The sequence below is a fragment of the Dermacentor silvarum genome, chromosome 6 (genome assembly GCF_013339745.2).
Source record: "Dermacentor silvarum isolate Dsil-2018 chromosome 6, BIME_Dsil_1.4, whole genome shotgun sequence".
Taxonomy (NCBI): Eukaryota; Metazoa; Arthropoda; class Arachnida; order Ixodida; family Ixodidae; genus Dermacentor; species Dermacentor silvarum.
The window spans coordinates 51,280,848-51,301,304 of NC_051159.1; the positions used below are offsets into that span (position 1 = coordinate 51,280,848).

The following is a 20,457-nucleotide window of genomic DNA, read 5'->3' on the forward strand; positions in this document are numbered from 1 at the left end:
ACGGCACCGTTTCGAAAAATTCTCGCGGCTACGTGTTCGTTGTAGACTCGTGCACAACTGCAACACCACAACTAAATTTCGACCTCTGGGTGGTTTAGGGGCCCTTTAAGTTATTTCCTATTGTTCAGAAAACTCCGTAAAAGGTTTGAGGCTGGTCCATTATGGCCATAACTCTTCAGTTTTATAAGAAGTATGTTGTGGACTGTAGAGTCAAAAGCCCTTGCAAAGTAAAGGAAAATCGTTGCAAGCGTAAGTTCCATTATCAATACATCTTTTAATTATGTCAATGAAGTTTGCGAATAGCTATATTCGCAGAAAGCCCCTCACGGAAACCAAAACTGAAAATTGGAGAGAATATTGAACTTTTTGTGAAATATGTACTAAGGCAGATTGCACTAATTTTTTTTCTAAAACCTTATATGGGAAAGGAAGCACGGAAATTGGCCTGTAATTTTCGACAAGCCTACAGCCACTTTTTTTTAATGCCAGGCAATACATTTGCCTCCTTAAACTGTTGCGGAAACACTCCAGTCGGTGGGAGACGAACCCACAACCTCCGCATTACGCGTGTGTTAATTGCACTACCAATTGAGCCCAAGTTAATGGACGCATTGATAGCCGTCGCACAATTCGTAGTGCAACGCACGCGGAGGTTGTGGGTTCGTCTTTCACTGGTGACACGTTGTCTTTTCGTCCACTTTCATTTCCATTTTAATCATTATTTTCTACATTTCAATTGCAACCACAGATAACTTCCCCGGTGCTTTCCTTGGCATGATTGTATCTTGGATTTACATAGCCAATGATTAACAAATTGATCCCCTCGGTTCCCCGTCTTCCCTCGTATATATATATATATATATATATATATATATATATATATATATATATATATAATGCTATCGCATTAATAAGTGGGCGGTGCTGACGATGAGCTCTAATGTTGCAGATGCTCGACACACGACCACCCAGGGGTGGAAAGAACTCTTAGATCTGGCCCAACATTGTCCAGACGTATCGCTGCCAAACCAAAGATGGTTGGACCGAGCTTGACAAATGAGCTTGGGCCAGGCTTGCAGATTGACATCGGCCTCAGGTCGAGTGATTACCAGTAAAGCATCTGAAGCGGACAAAATTTCGATATTATACGCCACTCTGATATATATATATATATATATATATATATATCTTTAATTTGTGAGTAAGTCTTTTGCAGAAGCCTCGTAAATGTTGTCACAATTTCATGTAAGCTATAAATTCATATATCATATTTGGCCGCTTGAGATTCAGCAGTTTACAGAACTGCGATATCTGTTTATTATTTTTTTTTTGTGCAGAGTTTATAAACTTCGTGCAAAAAAAAATTGTCGCAGTTTCACCTGAAAGGCGAAGCATCAATTGCGATAGCAAATTTGTAGAGAGCTATACGGAGTAATGATAGTAGCTTTATCAGCTGTATAAATTTGGACATGCAGCAGCACCGGCAACACGCAGAACTGTTGTCGACGCCGTCGGCGTTTTGCCGCGTTCGCACAAAATGCGTGCGGCGTTGGTGACTGTTGCCGGAGCCTCTGATATAAATAGGCACCTGGTGCCGCAGCTACACGTCGCCTCCCTTCCCTCCCCCTCCCCCCTACGGCCTTTCGTGCGTCAGAAGAAGGCGCGTTTGCTCTACATATATGGTGATTGTAAAGGAGGAAAGAGACGCCTACTTCTGCAGCCCTTAACCCTTTATAAGACATGAGGTCACACGCAAAAAAAAATTAGTTTTTATCCAAATACACTTTATTGAGGCTAAGAGAAGGTGGTCAGACCAGTTTTCATCACTCTCCGTACAATGGTTTTAGCACAAAAGGTGGGACAACGTGTGTCCCGCTGCACACGACAAGGAATAAAGGGAGGTGGGACAGCATGTGTCCCAACGCTCACGAGGGGGTGGCACAAAAAAAAGTTGCGTGGGGATTTTACGCTCACTTGGATGAATGAAAGGGAGAAAAGCACTGCATACATAATGGCACGTCACAAGCTGTGCATATGAGCTTGGTGCGCACTTCGGCGCGCTTGGTTGAGCACCAGCGGCATCTCCTTCTTGTGTCAGATGATTTTGGGAAGTGGTTGTTTCCTTGAAAACGGATTTCGTGTGGAACTCCAGTTAGTAGAGAACCACTGTGGCGCCCATTCTTTCTGAGGTAGTCTGCCTGGGATCTTCCAATGCGGAAGGACTGCCGTGCGACTAGTTGTCGCCCAAGAATGAGCTTGAATTGCAGCAAGCCTGTGCTGCCAGCATCGTGAACACCTGCGTGCTGAATAAAGGCATTTACGATGGCAGCATCAACCATGAAATAAAAAATTCTGTGCCATCCTTTTTTTGACCGCCTATCTACTACGTAGGCATTTCTTTTTTGATCAAAGCGGTCAACTCCACCCATCCACCGATTATAGTCTTTCACAGCCTTGGGGCATGTGACCTGGATTTTTTTCCCACAAGGCAGCTTTCTTTCCACCGTAGCTTCTTCTTGGGGATCGTGATAATTAGACATCACATGGACGTTCTTGGAGTCCCGCCACTGGTACACAGAAACTGGCCCTTTGGATCTGTATAGGAATCATCCACGCTTGAATTTATTGTCAACCTTCACCTCTTGGGGCAGATCTTTCTTGTTGGATCTGAACGTTCCACAAGCAAATACGCCTCGCTCTCGGAGGCGCAGGAGAAGCTTCGTTGATGAAAAAAAATTATCGAAGAAAACTTGTGAACCTGCGTCCACCACGTCTTCTGTCAGAGAAAGCACTACGTGCTCACCGAGTCCCATGTCAGTCGGTCTACGCTCTGTGCGGCCTTGATAGAGGTCAAATTTACAGAGGTAACCAGTCTGGCTGTCAGCGATACTCCACAGCGATACTCCACACTTTATATCCGCGCTTGATTTTTGGTTTTAGCGGCATATATTGCTTCATTGCCGATCTACCCTTGAACAGAATCATGGATTCGTCGACAGCGACGTAGGAGGAAGGCTTGTACTCTTTTTGAAAATTGATGTTCAGCATTTCCATTAGAGGCCTCACCCTGTAGCACCTATCAAAATTTGGTGAAGTCTTATCGGGTATCTTTGAATTGTCGTTTAGATGCAGGCAACGAGTGATCTGTTGAAAACGTCTAAACGACATTACATTGGATATTTCTTGAACATTGAAAAACTTGTCTGAACTCCAATACAAATACACTTGAGGCAAGTTATGAATGCTCATTAGAATGAGCATCCCTATGTAAGCCTTGAGCTCGCTCACTGTCAGCGTGCGCCAGTTTGGCATCATTCTTTGAACAGCATAGAGGTTTGTTTCCTCAACAATCATCTTCCACACCTCTTCATCGAAGTACAGAGAAAACGCGTCGCATGCGCTGCAGTCTACATTTAGTTTTTGCGAGTATGTGGGTGGATTTTCTGCGATGCTCACTGGAATGTCGCAAGGCTGCCCGGCTATCCATCCTGCTGATAGGGAATCGTCTTCTTCCTCTTCATGGTCACTGTCATGATCAATGGGCTTAGCGCACGCTTTCTTAGGTTTCTTTTTTCGTGCGTATGCCTTCTTGGGTCTTTTCTTGGGCAGTGGCTCGATGTTTTCGTCGTTTTCCGATGACTCTATTGGAGCCAAAGCCGAGGTTGATGGTACGGTAAACTCGTCACCCGAATCACTTGACACATCACTTTCCGAACCGTCAGGTAGGCTAAAGAACATCTCTAATGCCTCTTCAGCGGTGAGACTTCGTTCCCCTACAAGGACGAAGGAATACATAATGAATGAATACGTTTCATTGGAACACGAACGACACACGACGCCATGCTTCTAAAGCCTAAGCCTAATGAATTTGCATATGCCTGCAGATTTTCGAACACATAATTGTTTACAATACGGTACGAACTATAAAATTTTTCTCATATGAGCCTGACGTATTTAGAAGCACGGAGAACACAATGGGCGTCTTACCTGGCATTTTTGAAGAAGGATGTTGCTCTTTGAAAATTGTGCGTGCACAGCTCCGTCCTTCGAAAAAAAGCAACAAACTAAAACACGCACGGAATGCTTGTGCCACCCAGTAGAAAAAAAAGAAAGCATAAAATAGTTGAGCACACTTCTCCTAGATGGCGCCAGTGGTTTCAAGCAAACATAGCTCTCTCGCAGTTCTCACAATCGTCGTTTTGCTACTGCCTTGCAGGTGGGACAGGGGTTGTCCCGATGTCGCAAAAAGGGTTAACCCTTTTTGCGACATCGGGACAACCCCTGTCCCACCTGCAAGGCAGAGAACGCGCGTTTGTTCTCCGCCGTTCGTTCACTCCCCGTGAAAGCGCGCGTCCCTCGCGCCCTTTCACTCGCACATACAGCGTTCGGCGGCGCGCGGCGACTATTTCATCTCCATTGACGTCATACGGAACCTCACGGCGACGGCGACGGCGACGGCAGAAATCTGCTTTGGAGTGTCCATATAATTGCTATCGCAATAAAAAACTGTCAGCCCTTCCACTGGGGTAGAGATGGAAGACCAGCGAAGCTGTGCTGTGGTGGGAATTATGTATTTCCAGTTATGACTATTAAGATGTGATGGTGTAATTAGTTATTTGAACTATTAAAGAATGAGAAATATATATGATCTGGTGGTTTTCTTTTTATTTAGTGACCACAGGGACGATGGCGTTATGGTCGCCACGGTACTACGCCATAGGGTGCACGACAAAGGTCGGCACGTTCTTCATAAACGCCACCAACGCCGCGCGCGTTCGGTGCGAACGCGGGCAAAACGCCGCCGCCGTCGACAACAGTTGTGCGCGTTGTTTGTGTGACCGCACACAACCGCTGTCAAAACGCTGGCTACGGGACGGAACGCCGTTCCATCCAGCGCATGCGCCGCAGTGGGAGAGCGGGCACGCACACGCACAGTCTAGGGTGCCTCGATGCCCTCCTCGCCCACCGCTCCCCTTCCACTGGGAAGTCGCGTTTGCTCTCCGCCGTCCGTTCGCTCCCCGTGAAAGCGCGCGCGTCCCTCGCCCTCGCGCGCTTTCACTCGCACAGCATACGGCCAATGAGAGTTTTTATTGCGATAGCAATTATATGGACACTCCAAAGCAGATTTCTGCCGTCGGCGTCGCCGTCGCCGTCGCCGTTGCCGTGAGGTTCCGTATGACGTCAGTGGAGATGAAATCGTCGCCGTAAGTGGTTCTTGAGGGAAAGGGAAAGGTTGGCGCTATCTTCTGCAGCCCTTGAGGGAGCACGGCTCAGCGCCAGTCGCCGCGCGCCGAACGCTGTATGTGCGAGTGAAAGGGCGCGAGGGACGCGCGCTTTCACGGGGAGTGTTGGCGCTGAGCCGTGCTCCCTCAAGGGCTGCAGAAGATAGCGCCAACCTTTCCCTTTCCCTCAAGAACCACTTACCACGGGGAGTGAACGAACGGCGGAGAACAAACGCGCGTTCTGTGCCGTGCTCCCTTAAGGGCTGCAGAAGTAGGCGTCTCTTTCCTCCTTTACAATCACCATATATGTAGAGCAAACGCGCCTTCTTCTGACGCACGAAAGGCCGTAGGGGGGAGGGGGAGGGAAGGGAGGCGACGTGTAGCTGCGGCACCAGGTGCCTATTTATATCAGAGGCTCCGGCAACAGTCACCAACGCCGCACGCATTTTGTGCGAACGCGGCAAAACGCCGACGGCGTCGACAACAGTTCTGCGTGTTGCCGGTGCTGCTGCATGTCCAAATTTATACAGCTGATAAAGCTACTATCATTACTCCGTATAGCTCTCTACAAATTTGCTATCGCAATTGATGCTTCGCCTTTCAGGTGAAACTGCGACAACCTTTTTTTTTAACAGCAAAGCTGTTTAAGCCAGCCCTAATTTGTGGTGCGTAGCCATGGTAGCCATGGCAACCCGGACAGAGAGAGAGACAATCTGCACGCGGTCTCCTCCTAATCAGCTTCCTGCCTTCCCGACTCCCGCCTCTCTTCTGTCCGCGGCGCGCTCAGCCAGGAGAAAAAAAAAGCGAAAGCTTGCACTTGGCCGCGCAAAGCTCAAGGCACAGCGAAGCTGGCCGATTGATATCGAGCGGCTAGCCTCCAACGCGTTCGGCGTCGGCTAGCAGCAGCGTAATTGGCATTGTGTCAACCTTGGTTAGCCTGCCTGCGTTTGTGGCATGCCAAGAGCGCTATCGCTCGTAGGCGTCAACGCGTCCAGCGCTAGTCACGCGAAATGTCGCCACCGCGTTCGGCGTCGGCAAGCGACAGCGTTCTTGGCACTGTACCAAACTTTGTTAGCCTGCCTGCGTTTGTGGCATGCCAGGAGCGCTATCTCTCGTAGGCGCCCACGCGTCCAGCGCTAGTCACGCGAAATGTCGCGAAAGGGAAGGTGCCTCCGAAAATGATCGCTCGAGAATACCTTCCTACATGCGTAGTTAAGTTAAACCAAGTTAAGACCTAGCAGCAACTAAATTCATACCTAGCAGTAGCAGACAGTAAGCTTCGCTGTGCCTATGCTTTGCGCGACCGAGTGCAAACTTGCCTGATTTTTTTTCTATTGCCGGACGCGACCGTCGAAGAGTGAGCCCTGAACAGCTTCGCTGTAAAATTAAAAAAAAAGCTAAATCTTTCTTCATCGCGAGCTTTGTCTCTCCATACCCAGCTGTCGTTTCCTGCAGTGGCATATATACTATACTGTCACGGGTTGTTTACGTTCAGTCGGGTTGCATTCCGCGACGTACATTGTCATGTCGACACACACATGCATGCCACGCACCGCGACACGGGCACGACCGGTGTATTTGCATTTTGCGTGCATGACTACAGTGTGTCCGCTACAAAGAAAACCAGATTCCAACCAGTATTTTCCTCAGTCTTACGCACAGGTGCGGTGAAAGTAACCATTGGCTGTTAAGGAAATGCTATGGGAACCGATTGAAATGCGAGCAGCGAAGCAGGTACCATGCGTGGCTTTTGGTACATTTTACATGTCGCAAGTTGTATGGATATATATATATATATATATATATATATATATATATATATACAGGGTGTCCCAGCTATCACGCAGCAAGATTTTAAAACAGAGAAAATTGTAGAGCACCATGAAAAACTCCCGATGCAGCTTTCTGTTGCTCAATACGTGCTACATAAAAGTGTTTTTCCGATCTTGAAAGAAGCCCGCGAATACACGCAAAGTGCCTCGAGCGGCCAGTCGCGCGGCAATTCTGCGTGTATTCGCGGGCTTCTTTCACGCTTGGAAAAACACTTTTATGCAACACGTATTGAGCAACAAAATTGTGTATCGGGGGTTTTTCATGTTGCTCTACAATTTGCTGATTGACACTTTGATAATTAGGACAGAACTTCTCGACTTAGATAATTAATTACAATTACCTAATTAAATCTCAGTAACTAAAAAATTACGTGCGGCTACTCCACTGTATTGGGAACAATACGCACTAAGGTTTGCCTCGCGTAACGCCGTTCCTCTTTTCTTTTATCGTGCTGCGTGATAGCTGGGACACCCTGTATATATATTTAACCATACAACTCCACCTCAGCGTCTCTGTCACAAAAAATGTCACAGTTTCGCCCTAAGGGCGAAGCAATGAATGCGATAGCAACACAGCAATGTCATACGAAGTAAGGTGAGCGGCTTTGGTAGCAACAACACGCAGAACTGTTGTCGACGCCATCGGCGTTTTGCCCGCGTTAGCTCAAAATGCGTGCGGCGTTGGTGACTGTTGCTGGAGCCTCTGATATAAATAGGCACTTGGTGCCGCAGCTAAACGTCGGCTCCCTTCCCTCCCCCTCCCCCACGGACTCTCGCGCGTCTGAAGAAGGCGCGTTTGCTCTACATATATGGTCATTGTAAAGGAGAAAAGAGACGCCTACTTCTGCAGCCCTTAAGCGAGCACGGCGCAGAACGCGCGTTTGTTCTCCGCCGTGCGTTCACTCCCCGTGAAAGACGCGCCCCTCGCGCCCTTTCACTCGCACATACAGCGTTCGGCGCGCGGCGACGTTTTCCCTCAAGGGCTGCAGAAGATAGCGCCAACCTTTCCCTTTCCCTCAAGAACCACTTATCATCGGCGACGATTTCATCTCCAAATGACGTCATACGGAACCTCACGGCGACGGCGACGCCGACGGCAGAAATCTGCTTTTGAGTGTCCATATAATTGCTATCGCAATAAAAAGCGCGTAATCAAAGTGCGCGCCGCGTGTCACGCAAGCCAGCGAAAGAACACGCCGGCCCCGCGGTAACTTCAACAGAGGGGGAGAGCGCATACGCCTCAAACAGGCGACGCGACCAACGGCGTCTAGACGTCTAGAAGCATAGACGAAGCGACGGTAAGCAGAGAGAGTGTGAGAGCACAGGCTCCGAGACACCTTCTCACCCGGCGAGTCGAGAGAGAGATTACTACAGCGTGAGCGTGCGCCAACAGGATGACTCGCCACCCCCTCGACGACGCTCCGACGGCGGCGGTCGAAGGTGTGAGAAAAGACTAGAAGATTCCCAGGCTTTGGCCATGCTACGAGAGCACGACTCCGATAGGAAGGTTCGAGAACATCTGTGACGGCTATATAAACGCCGTGCGAGAATCAAAGGGGTTCGAACCGCTCCGGTGAAGAGATGTAACGTGAAGACTGACCGTCTGCGGAAGAAGGAGATTCTCCGGCAAGCTAGTCGACGAGTTCATCGAGCGTCTGCATTTCCGGAAGAAGTTCCTTCTTCGAGATTTGCCCCGAGCTACGCCGAGATCGTCAGACTGAAGACCAGCACGGGTGAATACAATTGGACACTTATTAGTGTTGCTATTCATTTTGTACTTTACGTGTTGGACTCTTACTGCTTGTCGTTAATTATTTCCTGTGTTTTGTTAATTGTGTTGTGTCTAACCTAAGTGCGCACGTGTGTGTAACTGCCTTGTGTGAAGAATATATTTTGTTGTGTTTTGACAACTCTGGGCTCTGACTCGGTCTTTGGACAGCAACCGGCGTTCGCTGGCGCACCAGAGGGCCCATACTAATTAGACAGTTTTAGTTTAGCGTAATAGCGGGGTTACGGGAAATAGCGTTACCGTTCCGCAAACGAACTTTGCAGAAAGAGAGTTTTAGTATAGCGTGATAGCGTAGTTTACGTGCGGGACGCTATTCCATTACGCTTCGAATTTCGCATACACAGGGCACCTAATTCTATGTGTGTGTGCGTCCGGAAAGTGCGATAGGCAGCGCAATGGAAGCCAGGAGCGCGTTGTATTTTTACTTCACATGTACGTCGATCTGCAACGAAACAGACAAGCAGTACAAGCTGTCTACCATAGCCTCCGAAATTCTCCCATCTCAGAGGCCATATGCCGTCGTCGCGTCTATCTTCCGACTTTAGCGACAGATGGCGCTCGCATCTCAGAAAAAATTTCTCTCGTTAGGCTTAGGCGCGTTCGAAACGAGAAGCGATCTCGAAAATTCCTCAAGATTAGCCGTAACACTCTCTCGGCGAAGCGGCATGAGACTAAGCAAAAGCCGTTTACGCAGTCATTTGCTACGAACGAAGTGAATTCTACAAAAACAACGCCAAATTCAGTTCGAAGCGGGCGACCGGGACCACCGCCATGTTTTACGTACACTACGTACACCACGCTAACACGGTAACGTTAACTCTGAGAAATAGCGTGCGCACGGTAAACGGTATGGGTCAGTTAGCGTTCTGCGCATGCGCACTTCGATCCCGCTATTCCGGTACGCCCGCTATTCCGGTAACCACGCTAAACTAAAACTGTCTATTGTCTTTGCTTTCGGGGGATTATTTTCGGAAGCTGATAGAGTGTTTTAGTTGAGCGTCTTTACGGTCCGCTCCGCTCCGAGTTGCCCCGCTAAGCCACAGCGGAGCGGCGGACGATTTTCACGTTTTAGTTATGCGTGTAGCGTAGCGGAGCGGACCTTTCGTAGTTGCAGCGCCCTCTGGCCAAATTCAGCGTAGTGAAACAAAATAAAAGAGAACGTTTTGTCACTTTTACAAAGTAAGACGAGTATATATAACTCATTTGTTCATTAAGTATCTAGACGGGTGCTTGTAATGCGTTAGCGGTCCATTTTATCGAGTGGAAAATGAAGCGTCGACTTGTTGAACGCCACGTGATAGCCAGCGAGGTTGCATTTCGAATCCAATCCAATCCTTTCTGACGCCAATGCGCTGGCGACGTTTTTGTTAGCTGTACTGTTCACTTTATTTCCTTAAATAACCAGTTGGAGGTGTATTACACAAGTTATTTGCGCTCGCACGAGTGGTGCCTCGATGCAAGGCGCTTCGATGCACACGCGAGAGAGGGCGCGTGCATCGCCGACCCTCGCTAGCGAAAGACGGCAGCAACGCTCCCCGCTCCGCTTAGGCAGCTTGTAAGCGGACCGTGATTCTCGCTCCGCTAGCCCGCTTGCGGCTAAGCGGAGAGCGCATGCGCATTCGTGCTTCCGCTCCGCTCAGCACCTAAGCGGAGCGTAAAAACGCTAAACTAAAACTGTCTGATAAGTCGGCTGAGGAACTTGGTTCGGCGTCTGCGCCTCGTTCACGGAGTCTGTGACAGTCTCTCAAAGCGGGTATGTTGCTTTGAGACGTTGAACTCAATTAGTCAAGTCGGTCATGAATCCTCGCGACATGTACAGTATATATATATATATATATATATATATATATATATATATATATATATATATATATATATATATATATATATATATATAGAACGATTCCTCACCGCGACCGGGAATCGAACCAATGACCATGTGCTGGGAATCTGAAGCGAAGAAATATGTGGAATGCGATACAATTTGAAACTAAACGGCTAATAAATTTGCTCTTGCAGTTATAAGTTATTGCCTTCTTTTTTAAACAATATTAATGCCACTGACGTTAATTCAATGCCTGTCGTAATTTCTCCTTCGCTTCAACTATCCTTCAATTGCCTTCCGAAATTCTGACTATAGTTTCGGTAAGCATTTTATAGTTGTCTATTCAAAAAGCTTTCGTTTTTTTTAAGATTTTCTAGTTTGGCTGTAGTTTTGTACGCATCTTATTTTATTGTTTACTTTAGTGCGTTCTAATTAGTTTAATGAATACTTGAATGTGTTATATATTTACAGTAGTTTCAGTGCGATATACTTATCTATATGCGATGTGCTACCAATTGTTTCATGGGCCTTCACTATAGCTTCGGTTATTGGCCCAACAGTTGTGGTGACCTGTCTTTTTATCACAATTAAAATAATATCAAATGAAATAAGATATTCGCTGGTCCACCGAGGCGGGCACGACCGACTCGAAAGGGTCACAGTAAACGTTCGTGAGAAATCACAATTCCTCACGGAACCTCGCGTCTATCAACTGTTTTTCACTATGCTGCGCTGCATATGTGCCAGAAAGCGCGCCGTGCTGTTTGCATGCTTCAGGTGCTTCTGACAGCGCACCTGCCCTTAGGAGAACATGCGTAACTGCTGCTACGACTGAATCAACGTTTTCATTCATTCAAAATTTAAGCAATGTGGAGATGCAGACAATTTTTTGTTGCAAATATATATATTTTTTTTCAATATGACAATCGACCAATCAAAAACCTTCGCTCCCTGGCTGACTCACTCATTCACCTACTCACTCCCTCATTCACTCGCTCCATCCCTCACTAACTCACTAACCTACGCACTCACTCACTAACTCACCTACTTCCTCGCTCACTCGCTCGCTCCCTCACTCACTCACTCCCTCACCCACTCGCTCCCTCGCTCACCTACTCACTAACGTACTCATTCACTCACCTACTTCCTCACTCACTCACTCACTCACTCACTCACTCACTCACTCACTCACTAACCTGCTCGCTCACTCACTCAATTACTCACTCACTCGATCGTTCGGTCGATCGGGCGGTTGGTCAATTGCAAGTAAATAAATAAATAAATAAATAAATAAATAAAATTATCTTTTGGCGTCAGTCACGGGACGAGAGACTAGAAAGAGAGAAACGATGTGAATTAACATTCAACCTTTGTTGGCGCTAAGTTAAGACGGTTTGAGTGTTTGACTTGAAATCAAACAACATCTACTGCGCATAATTGTCGGAAAAGTTCGACGCGATGACGAAAGAACCACATACAGCACCCCGGAGCTATGCGAAGCCTGACCTCGTCATTGTGCCTAATGGTTTGAGCATCCACACAGCTCTGCACACTGCACGCAACTAGCGAGCACGGAACGTTCTACGCATCAAGCAGGAATGCCGACACCGCTGGGAGGGGAGGAGTTATTCCTGTACCTGCACGCATGAATGGGCCTTTCGACCGTCCGGTAATAAATTTGGAACGAGCACGGATTCGTGCCCAAAATGTGTGCTGCTAAGTACACTGGTGTTCCGGTTGTTTACTAGTATATTCCTCACTGCATGAGTGGCGCTTTCGGGAAACTAGTAATTGACTGGAACGCCGATGTATCTGAAGGCATATTTTCTTTGAAACGGTATATTTAGAAACAGCTGTTTGTCATGGGCCCCGGAAGTGTATTTTGAGTGTGGACCATGGAGCCGGGTGGCTCATTTCGCCTACACACACTTAAGGGAGGGCTCGACGAACCCCCCCTCCCTGTTTTGGAGCCCCTGCCGTTAGTGCGAAGATTTTTGCTAACGGGATGTAACTTTAGCACGTGTTGGGCTTCAATTACACAACAGCGTGTGCCTCAAAAATAAGATATTTAACGCGTTAATGAGCAAGCATTGTCGATTATCTTATTGAACATTGAGATTTCCCGTGGAAGTAATGGCCGCCTCTTCATGTAACCCATCTTAAAGAGGTATCTGCCAGGCGAGTTTTTGAGAACTTCTTGGGGATGAAAATAGCCATAAAATAGCGCTATGGACCCCTCGGATTAGCCCACATTTCTGATAGCGTTTTAGGTGCGAAGCACCTTATGCGGCCGGGCTGTCGGCGTCTCCTGTCGTCGTCAGGGTAAGCAAGCGGCTCGTGCTCGGCACGCGCTCGTGCCACTGCTCCCGTGTTCGTCGTCGTCTTCCACAGCTGGCTGCGTTGCCTCTCATCATTCCGGCGTAGAATTTCACTTCCCTTCTGTCGTCGTAAACGGGAGGCTGCGTTTGCGGGGTTATGAGCCATTGCTTAGGGCAGTATGAGCCCATTAGCGGTGCATCACTGCATGCTTCGCACTTCTCCAGGTTTCACATCAATAGAGCTGCATTTCGCTCAATGGGTCGTTTGACACTTACGCATAAAATTTAATTCACCGCTCAAACCGAGCCTATGGCTTAACTCGCGCTAACTGTAATAACCAATAAAAACTAAAACACGAAGAAAGGCATCCATAATGGCCAAATTGCTGAGGGAGTTAAAGAAAACAATTATGGTTTGGCTAATACTTCATGGTAAAAAAAAAAAAAAAGGCATCATCAAGCTTATCCTAAAGTAATGCTAGTGAGGGCTTTTTTCTTTATTTTGGTTCATCGTTAAATAAAGTTTAAAAAAAACGCAGTAAGTCAATTTTGAAATGTTCGATCCTTTAGTAATAAATGAGGCAAGATGAGTTCAGCAAGCACGATTAGAGCCAGTGCAATCCGAAACAAGCAGGTGCCATAGTTCGGCAAAATAAACGGACCACACTCAGACTCACTCACAAAAATTCTACTTAGCTAGGCGCGCTCAGACTCTGACTCATTGAAATTCTGCTCCGTCGAGTCACTCAAACTCAATAAAATTCTACTGAGGAGGGCGCGTTGGCAAGCGTATGCTCGTAAACTATATTTCAGCGCAAGCAGACAAGAACACGAGGGAGACGTAGTACACCATATTGCACTAACTTCAGCGGTTCATTAGCAGGAAATTTAGATACAGTTATATGCAACGTGTTCATTCCCACCACTCCTACTTAAAAAAAAAAAAAAAAAGCCCTATATTATACCTAAATGTAAAAAGGCCACGGCGACTTTCGCACCGCGGTGTCCACGTCTCCCTCGGAACACAACAACATTACAAAACAAATAACATAACCATTTGAACAACAATAACATTACAACGTTATGACTGTCGCGAAAGAAGTGTAAACTTTTCACTGTTTTTCTGAAAACAACTGCGAGAGTCCATCGCCCTCTCCGCTGTTTGTCTGCCATACATATGCAGGCCCCGCACCCTATATGTTTCTTTTTTTTGCTCAGCTGACAGACTCGAAGGCAGCACCACGGAAGACGGCACCATTGAAAAGAAGTACAAGAAAATAAGGATAACATGCGGTCGTGCAATCGGAAAGGTCAACGTCCCCTCTCCGGGACTGTACGTTGTCGCGCCCCGCTAAATGATTTTTCTTTGTCTGCTTTGCTCCTTTCATTGTTGTTTGCGGCGAGAGCAAAGCTTCGCGTCTTCGAATGGCCTGCCGGCTGCCTCGGGAAGGAACCGGTATAAAAGTCAAGGGGCACAGCCACACTTGATCGCACTGCTCGACCTTGTCATGACAGAACGCTCGAATATATTCGAAATTTCGCAAGTGTGGCGATTTCGACGAGTTGCTATACATCTTGACCTCATACACTTAGCGCCCGAAAAAAAAAAAAAAAAACGAGGACAAAATGAGAGAAGGATCGAAACACTCGTAGCGCTGAATTTCAACCGAGAAACCTTGCACATACGATGCAAAATATCAGCCGCGCATGGAAACAACATTCCTACTTAATTAATCGAAACATTTCAAGTTCCTTTGCAAATAGCGCTATTGATGGTTTCGACAAGTAAAGTTTACCGAGTCTAGTTATCAGTTCCGCTTCAATAATCTCTGTGATTAGTTGGTTACGGTTCTTTGCGACATCTTTTTTTTTTTTTTTTTTTTTTTGTCAAGAAATGGTCGACAGCCACCAAGGAGGATACATAATCCTCCTTGACAGCCACACAGCAGAATGCGATGCTTGAAATGTGGTTGTGGCCCAGCGAACCGATCGTGCCAGTGGAGCCCTGGACTAGCGGCCCCAACCACGGGACCTCAAATTTCATTTTATTCATTAAAGTTTCTCTCTCTCAGCAAAACTGAGTGGAAAGAAGAAGGCGTTCTTTCGGTCCCTTCTTCTTTCCACTTAGTTTTGCTTCGCCATGAACCACATTTCAAGCCACACGTACAGTACTTGAAGCCGAAATTTCGAAGATGAAGCGAATACGTCTCTTTCGAAACGAAGGTTGTTCTACTCGAGGAGATTTCTTCGAATATTCGATTATGGGACAGCTATATATATGCAGTGGTTCGAGACTGACCGTCGTGTGAAACGGCCTGCGCGTATTATCAAAACTGATCGCTTAAAATGCCCGTTTGTAATCAAGGATGCTTTACAGTGCGCTAATTGGTTTCATAGTGGCAAGCCGTGCAGTGATGCTGATGAATCGGATACGATTCATCAGCATCAGAAAAACATATAGAAGCCAGAAAATAATATATATATATATATATATATATATATATATATATACCCGCCGTGGTTGCTCAGTGGCTATGGTGTTGGGCTGCTGAGCACGAGGTCGCGGGATCGGATCCCGGCCACGGCGGCCGCATTTCGATGGGGGCGAAATGCGAAAACACCCGTGTACTTAGATTTAGGTGCACGTTAAAGAACCCCAGGTGGTCAAAATTTCCGGAGTCCCCCACTACGGCGTGCCTCATAATCAGAACTGGTTTTGGCACGTAAAACCCCATAATCTATACATACATATATATATATATATATATATATTTGCTGTACTATATATATATATATATATATATATATATATATATATATATATTTGCTGTACTAGTAATTAGAAGAAGAAGAACAACTTTATTGAAACAAAAATCTTACTGGTGTCTATGGGTGGAGCCCCTATTCCAGGGCCCCACTGGCTTCCGCGGCTCGCCGGGCCTGGTCGAGGGTCGCCAGCTGGCTTCCCAAGTCCTGTTCGGTGAGTCGCGCCTCCCACGACCAGTTAACGAGTGAGTTCCTGACTAGCGGCGAGACGGCATGTGCCGGGCGCCTCGGGCATTCGTATGTGATGTGCTGGAGTGCCGGGGTGTCTTCACACCAGGGACATTTGTCTTTGTGTCTGTCGGGGTATATCTTGTGTAGCCTGTGCAAGTGAGGAAAGGTGTTCGTCTGTAGGCGGCGCCAGTCCCTTGCCTGCACCCTGTTGAGCTTGGGATGGGGAGGAGCCTTTGTTTGTCGGCCGAGTCTTTGCAGCTCCAGTATTTCTCGGGGCGTGCCGGGTGTGGGGGGCTCCGTTAGGGTGGAGTGATCCGCGGCTCGGCCTGTCATATCTCGAGCCAGGCGGTCCACCCGTTCGTTGCCATCCACTCCGGCGTGTGCCAGGCACCATGTGATCCCATGGTCGTGAGTTAGTCTTGGTCCGAGGATGCGCACGACGCTGGCCGGCAAAACTCCCCGCTTGTATAGTCGACATGCGTCCTGAGAGTCCGTTAGCACGTGTGCCGATTGACCGTTTGCTTCGGCGGCTCGTACGGCTAGGGCGATGGCCGCGGCCTCCGCCGTTGCGCTGGACGAGGTGCGCAAGGACGCAGCCGCGACCATGCGTGCCCGATTTGTCGCGACCGCCACGAAGGCGGGGGTTCGTGTTGTGTGGGGGTAGAGACTTGCGTCCGCGAAATACGTGTCCGGGTGGCCCTGCCTCTGTAGCAGGGCTGTCGCCCTGGCTCGTCTTCGTCTTGCGTGGTATGTCGGGTGCATGTTGCGTGGGATGGGATACACATGTAGCCGTGTTCGCAGAGCGAGTGGTATCAGTTGAGTCTCGTCTCCGCAGAATTGCGGCGCCAGGGGGTAGTGCAGGCGTCTTAATAGACAACGTCCCTGGGGCGTCGCGTTAAGACGCTCTCGCTGGGCGATCATCGTGGCTGCGGCGAGCTCTTCATATGTGTTGGTCAGCCCTAGCTCCCGGAGGCGCTCCGTGCTTGTGCTCGCCGGAAGGCCGAGCGCGGCCTTACAGGCGATTCGAATCAATTTGTCCACTTGATCGGTCTCGATGCGGCGCGTGGTTAGATTTGTTTGCAAGGCCCGCATTTTTTTTCTTTTTTTTTAATTCGTGTTCGCATGCAATCCTGCGTAAAGCTTGATGGTTGCCTCTTGTGAGCAGCAAGTACACGCAATACGTTGGAACATGGCCTCAGAAATCAGGTGGCGCGCCGTCCAATCACGGAGGTCAATTTAGGGAACGGGAAGACAATACTGTACGACCGCTGACGCAGTCATACACATTATGCGTGCAACCGCCGCCTGTGGCCGAATGAAATTTTGAAATATACTCTAAGAACTTAGAGATGCACACAGGGGATAATCAGGGCTTACTCAAAAACAATGGAAATACGAAGGTTATAAAGAGGAACACTACACCTCATTGTAGACTGGTAATGTATTGTTTCAAAACTCTGGTCCTTTTCATCTGGAGAAAGAGAGAGAGAGAGATTTATTATTACTGGTAAATATAAAGGCATAACATTTCTTTTTTGAAATATAATTGCGCTTTCTAGTCTGAGCCCGGCCAGTACGTCAATGTACCATCATGAATTTCAAAGTACTTACTTAAGCATTGATTTAAGGAAGTCGGCGGGACCCGATGATAACATAATTAAGTCTAAAACATCATCGAAGTGAACTTCTTTGAATTGAAATATATATATGATCACACAGGGTGTCCTAACTATCATGCAGCAAGATTTAAAAATATGCAAATGCCACGTAGCTAGGCAGTACCAAGGGAATATTGTTTGCCGTCGCTTGGAGATACTCATATTATTTTTTGTCACTGACAACTCAGGCGCCCTGCGAATGGCCGCCACAATTCCCATGCCACAGATCCCCGCGTTGCCGAGGCAGCAGCCACTGCTCTCCACTCACGCCCACATTCTCCCACCTCATTCAGCTGTCATATAGTTCCCAAGGCGCATGCCACTTCTTTGCCCTCGGTATCATACCTACCCTGCTGCTTCACCTTTTTCCTCGCACACCCACCCCCCAACGCATAAAGGTGCGCATCGTCTGGGCCCCCAGGAGCCCATGGGACTCGCCCGCGAACCCGCCAACCGGGCACCAGAGGAGAGGCACAGTCCGCCGCCCAAGCTTCCAGTGCACCCACTCACATATAGACGCCGACCCTCTCGGATGCTACCGAAAAGCCCGTCTGTCCCACCCCTCCCTAACCCGCCATGAAGCTGTCACGTGGCGCCAACTTCAAACCAACACCTTCCTGTGTCTTGCCACCCTTCACCGCTTCTATCCCGCAAAGTATATGTGCGCCTGCCCCTTCTGCAGCGACCTCGCTCCTGGGAATTGATGTCCCAAATTTCCCTACGCATTCTCCCATCGCCTCCCCTCCTGGGAAGCTGCGCTGTCCAACTCGGGCCTCGAAGCCCAAAGCCGTGTCTTCCGGCGGGCTGAAGACATCGCGTGGTTCCCTTCTCGCGGCGATCCCATGGGCGCTGCCATGTTTGATCACGTGGTGAGGCGTCCATTGCTTGCCTCAACTCTCTACCTGAACTGCTTCCTTGTTTATCATCGAAGTGTATGACGCCGGCGCGGCTTAGAAAACCTCTGTTTTGGGAGATATCGTTGACGGTGACTAGGTGGACGACACGAAGCTTTGATCACAGCTTCAGTGAACATGCAAAAGCGCTTTCGGAGCTGATTAAGGTCTGTCCAAACGGCGCAAGCAGCGTATATAGTGCTTGTTCTAAAAGCGGGGCTAAATATGTATTCCAAGCTATCCAAACATTCCGCTCATGAATTCAGTGAGGATTAGTGTGTTTTGCTCTTTGTTCTTTATTCGGCAAATATTTTGAAGCAGTGGCTTGTCAGTTTCTGACTCACTGAAGTTCCTCGGTGCGGCCACTACCTGATTATTTTCGGCCTAATCGCTCGCGGGTGTGCTCAGTTCCGGTAGATTTGTTCTTGCTGCGCACAAGGCTTGAAGCGTAGGTGTTTTGTACATTGTAATACCTTTTGTAGCAAATATACATTACAGCTAGTAACTCGCTTACTCTTGTGGACCGTCACGAAACATTCAGCTTCGACCATTCGTGTGCCATCGCTGTAGTCCGTCATTTATTGTGCGTATATACAGTGCGCATATATTCAAGTGTGCGCCCATTCACTTATTCTTGATACGTCGGCGATAGAGTGGGCGTAAGTTTTCCTGTCATTTGGGACAGATATGTATAGATAACGTCCGCGAAACTTACTATGACAGGAGGAGGCGCTACTCCCTTTGTCATTCTTTTACGAGTGGTACTCACTCTTGCCGACGTTTTGGGGATGAAGCCCTTTTTTTGAAGGTTAGCGCTACAAGGCTGGCGGATGAGAAAATTTCTGTATCCCCGAGGAAAGCCGTACATGACGAAGTGCCGGTAACACGTTCGGACAGTGGCGGCATCGGTCCGCGAACTTGGCCACAGAAACCCAAGTAACCACGGACATCCGGGCAACGTCCGACGGACGTCCATTTTGGATATTCCGGACGTCCGTGGATATATCCGTGAATGTCCAGGGTACGTCCGAGGGACGTCCCTGGGAAATCCAAAGGTAACCGCTTTGGTCGTCCGTAGGACGTCCGACGTGGATATCCAACACGGATATTCACAGGACCTTCAAGGTATATATAGATTTGTGTGCGCACACCTTGAAGCATGAATAGTGGAATGCATTCAAGCACCTATATATATGCACTGGTCGGGTGCTTCAATGCATTTCACTGTCACTGCTCTGCTGTAACTAAACGTAAAAAATAGGCCCACACAAGCTTCAAAACACAATAAATATTTTATTGCTAGCTTAAACATAAGTCCAAAATGCACACATGAATAATGTTCATAACAACAAATATACTCGCCGATAAAAAAGAAAATTGACAGATCCAGATATCATGACTGAAGCTAGGACAGCGCGAATACATATAAAATCAATAGAAACTCCTTTCAGCATGTTAAGCAGAGTAACAAATATGGGAAAGACAACACCATTAAATGAGGTGTCGTTCGATTATCACATTTACTTATTTGTGCTGTCAAACCCTACGACGATTCATTACAGGCACAAGCTTTAGAATAAAGAAAAGAACAGTTACAAGCAAGAATATACGTGCGGCAGAAACCACAAAACGGCAGCACAGTACATAGTGTGCGCCTACCTCCTGCTCGTCGCGCGGGACCCTGGCCGGCACACGCGTGTCACATTGCTCCCAAGCAGGGAGCGGCTTCCCGCTGGCCGACGCACGCCGTCGCGCACTTTCTGGGGCCTGCACATTCAGTTGCGCGGTACCGACCGGCGAACACCACGTTTGCACTGCTAGGAAATAAACAGTTGTTTCTTTACGAAGATGTGTTGACTTGCTACTCGGGCCGTTGACTGCTGGCTGCCGGTGCGAGTCCTCAAATACAGCATTTGTGTGCAG

The 20,457-nt window shown here is 48.0% G+C and overlaps 1 protein-coding gene across 1 annotated transcript in view; it reads right to left on the reverse strand.

Moving 5' to 3' along the window:
* Window positions 1-17,075, reverse strand: part of LOC119455501 (uncharacterized) — a 109,380-nt gene extending 92,305 nt beyond the window's left edge. Inside the window, exon 1 of the mRNA XM_049669006.1 lies at window positions 15,922-17,075. Coding sequence (XP_049524963.1) covers window positions 15,922-17,075 — 1,154 coding nt within the window. The remainder of the gene's footprint in view (window positions 1-15,921) is intronic.
* Between the last annotated feature and the right edge of the window lie 3,382 nt (window positions 17,076-20,457).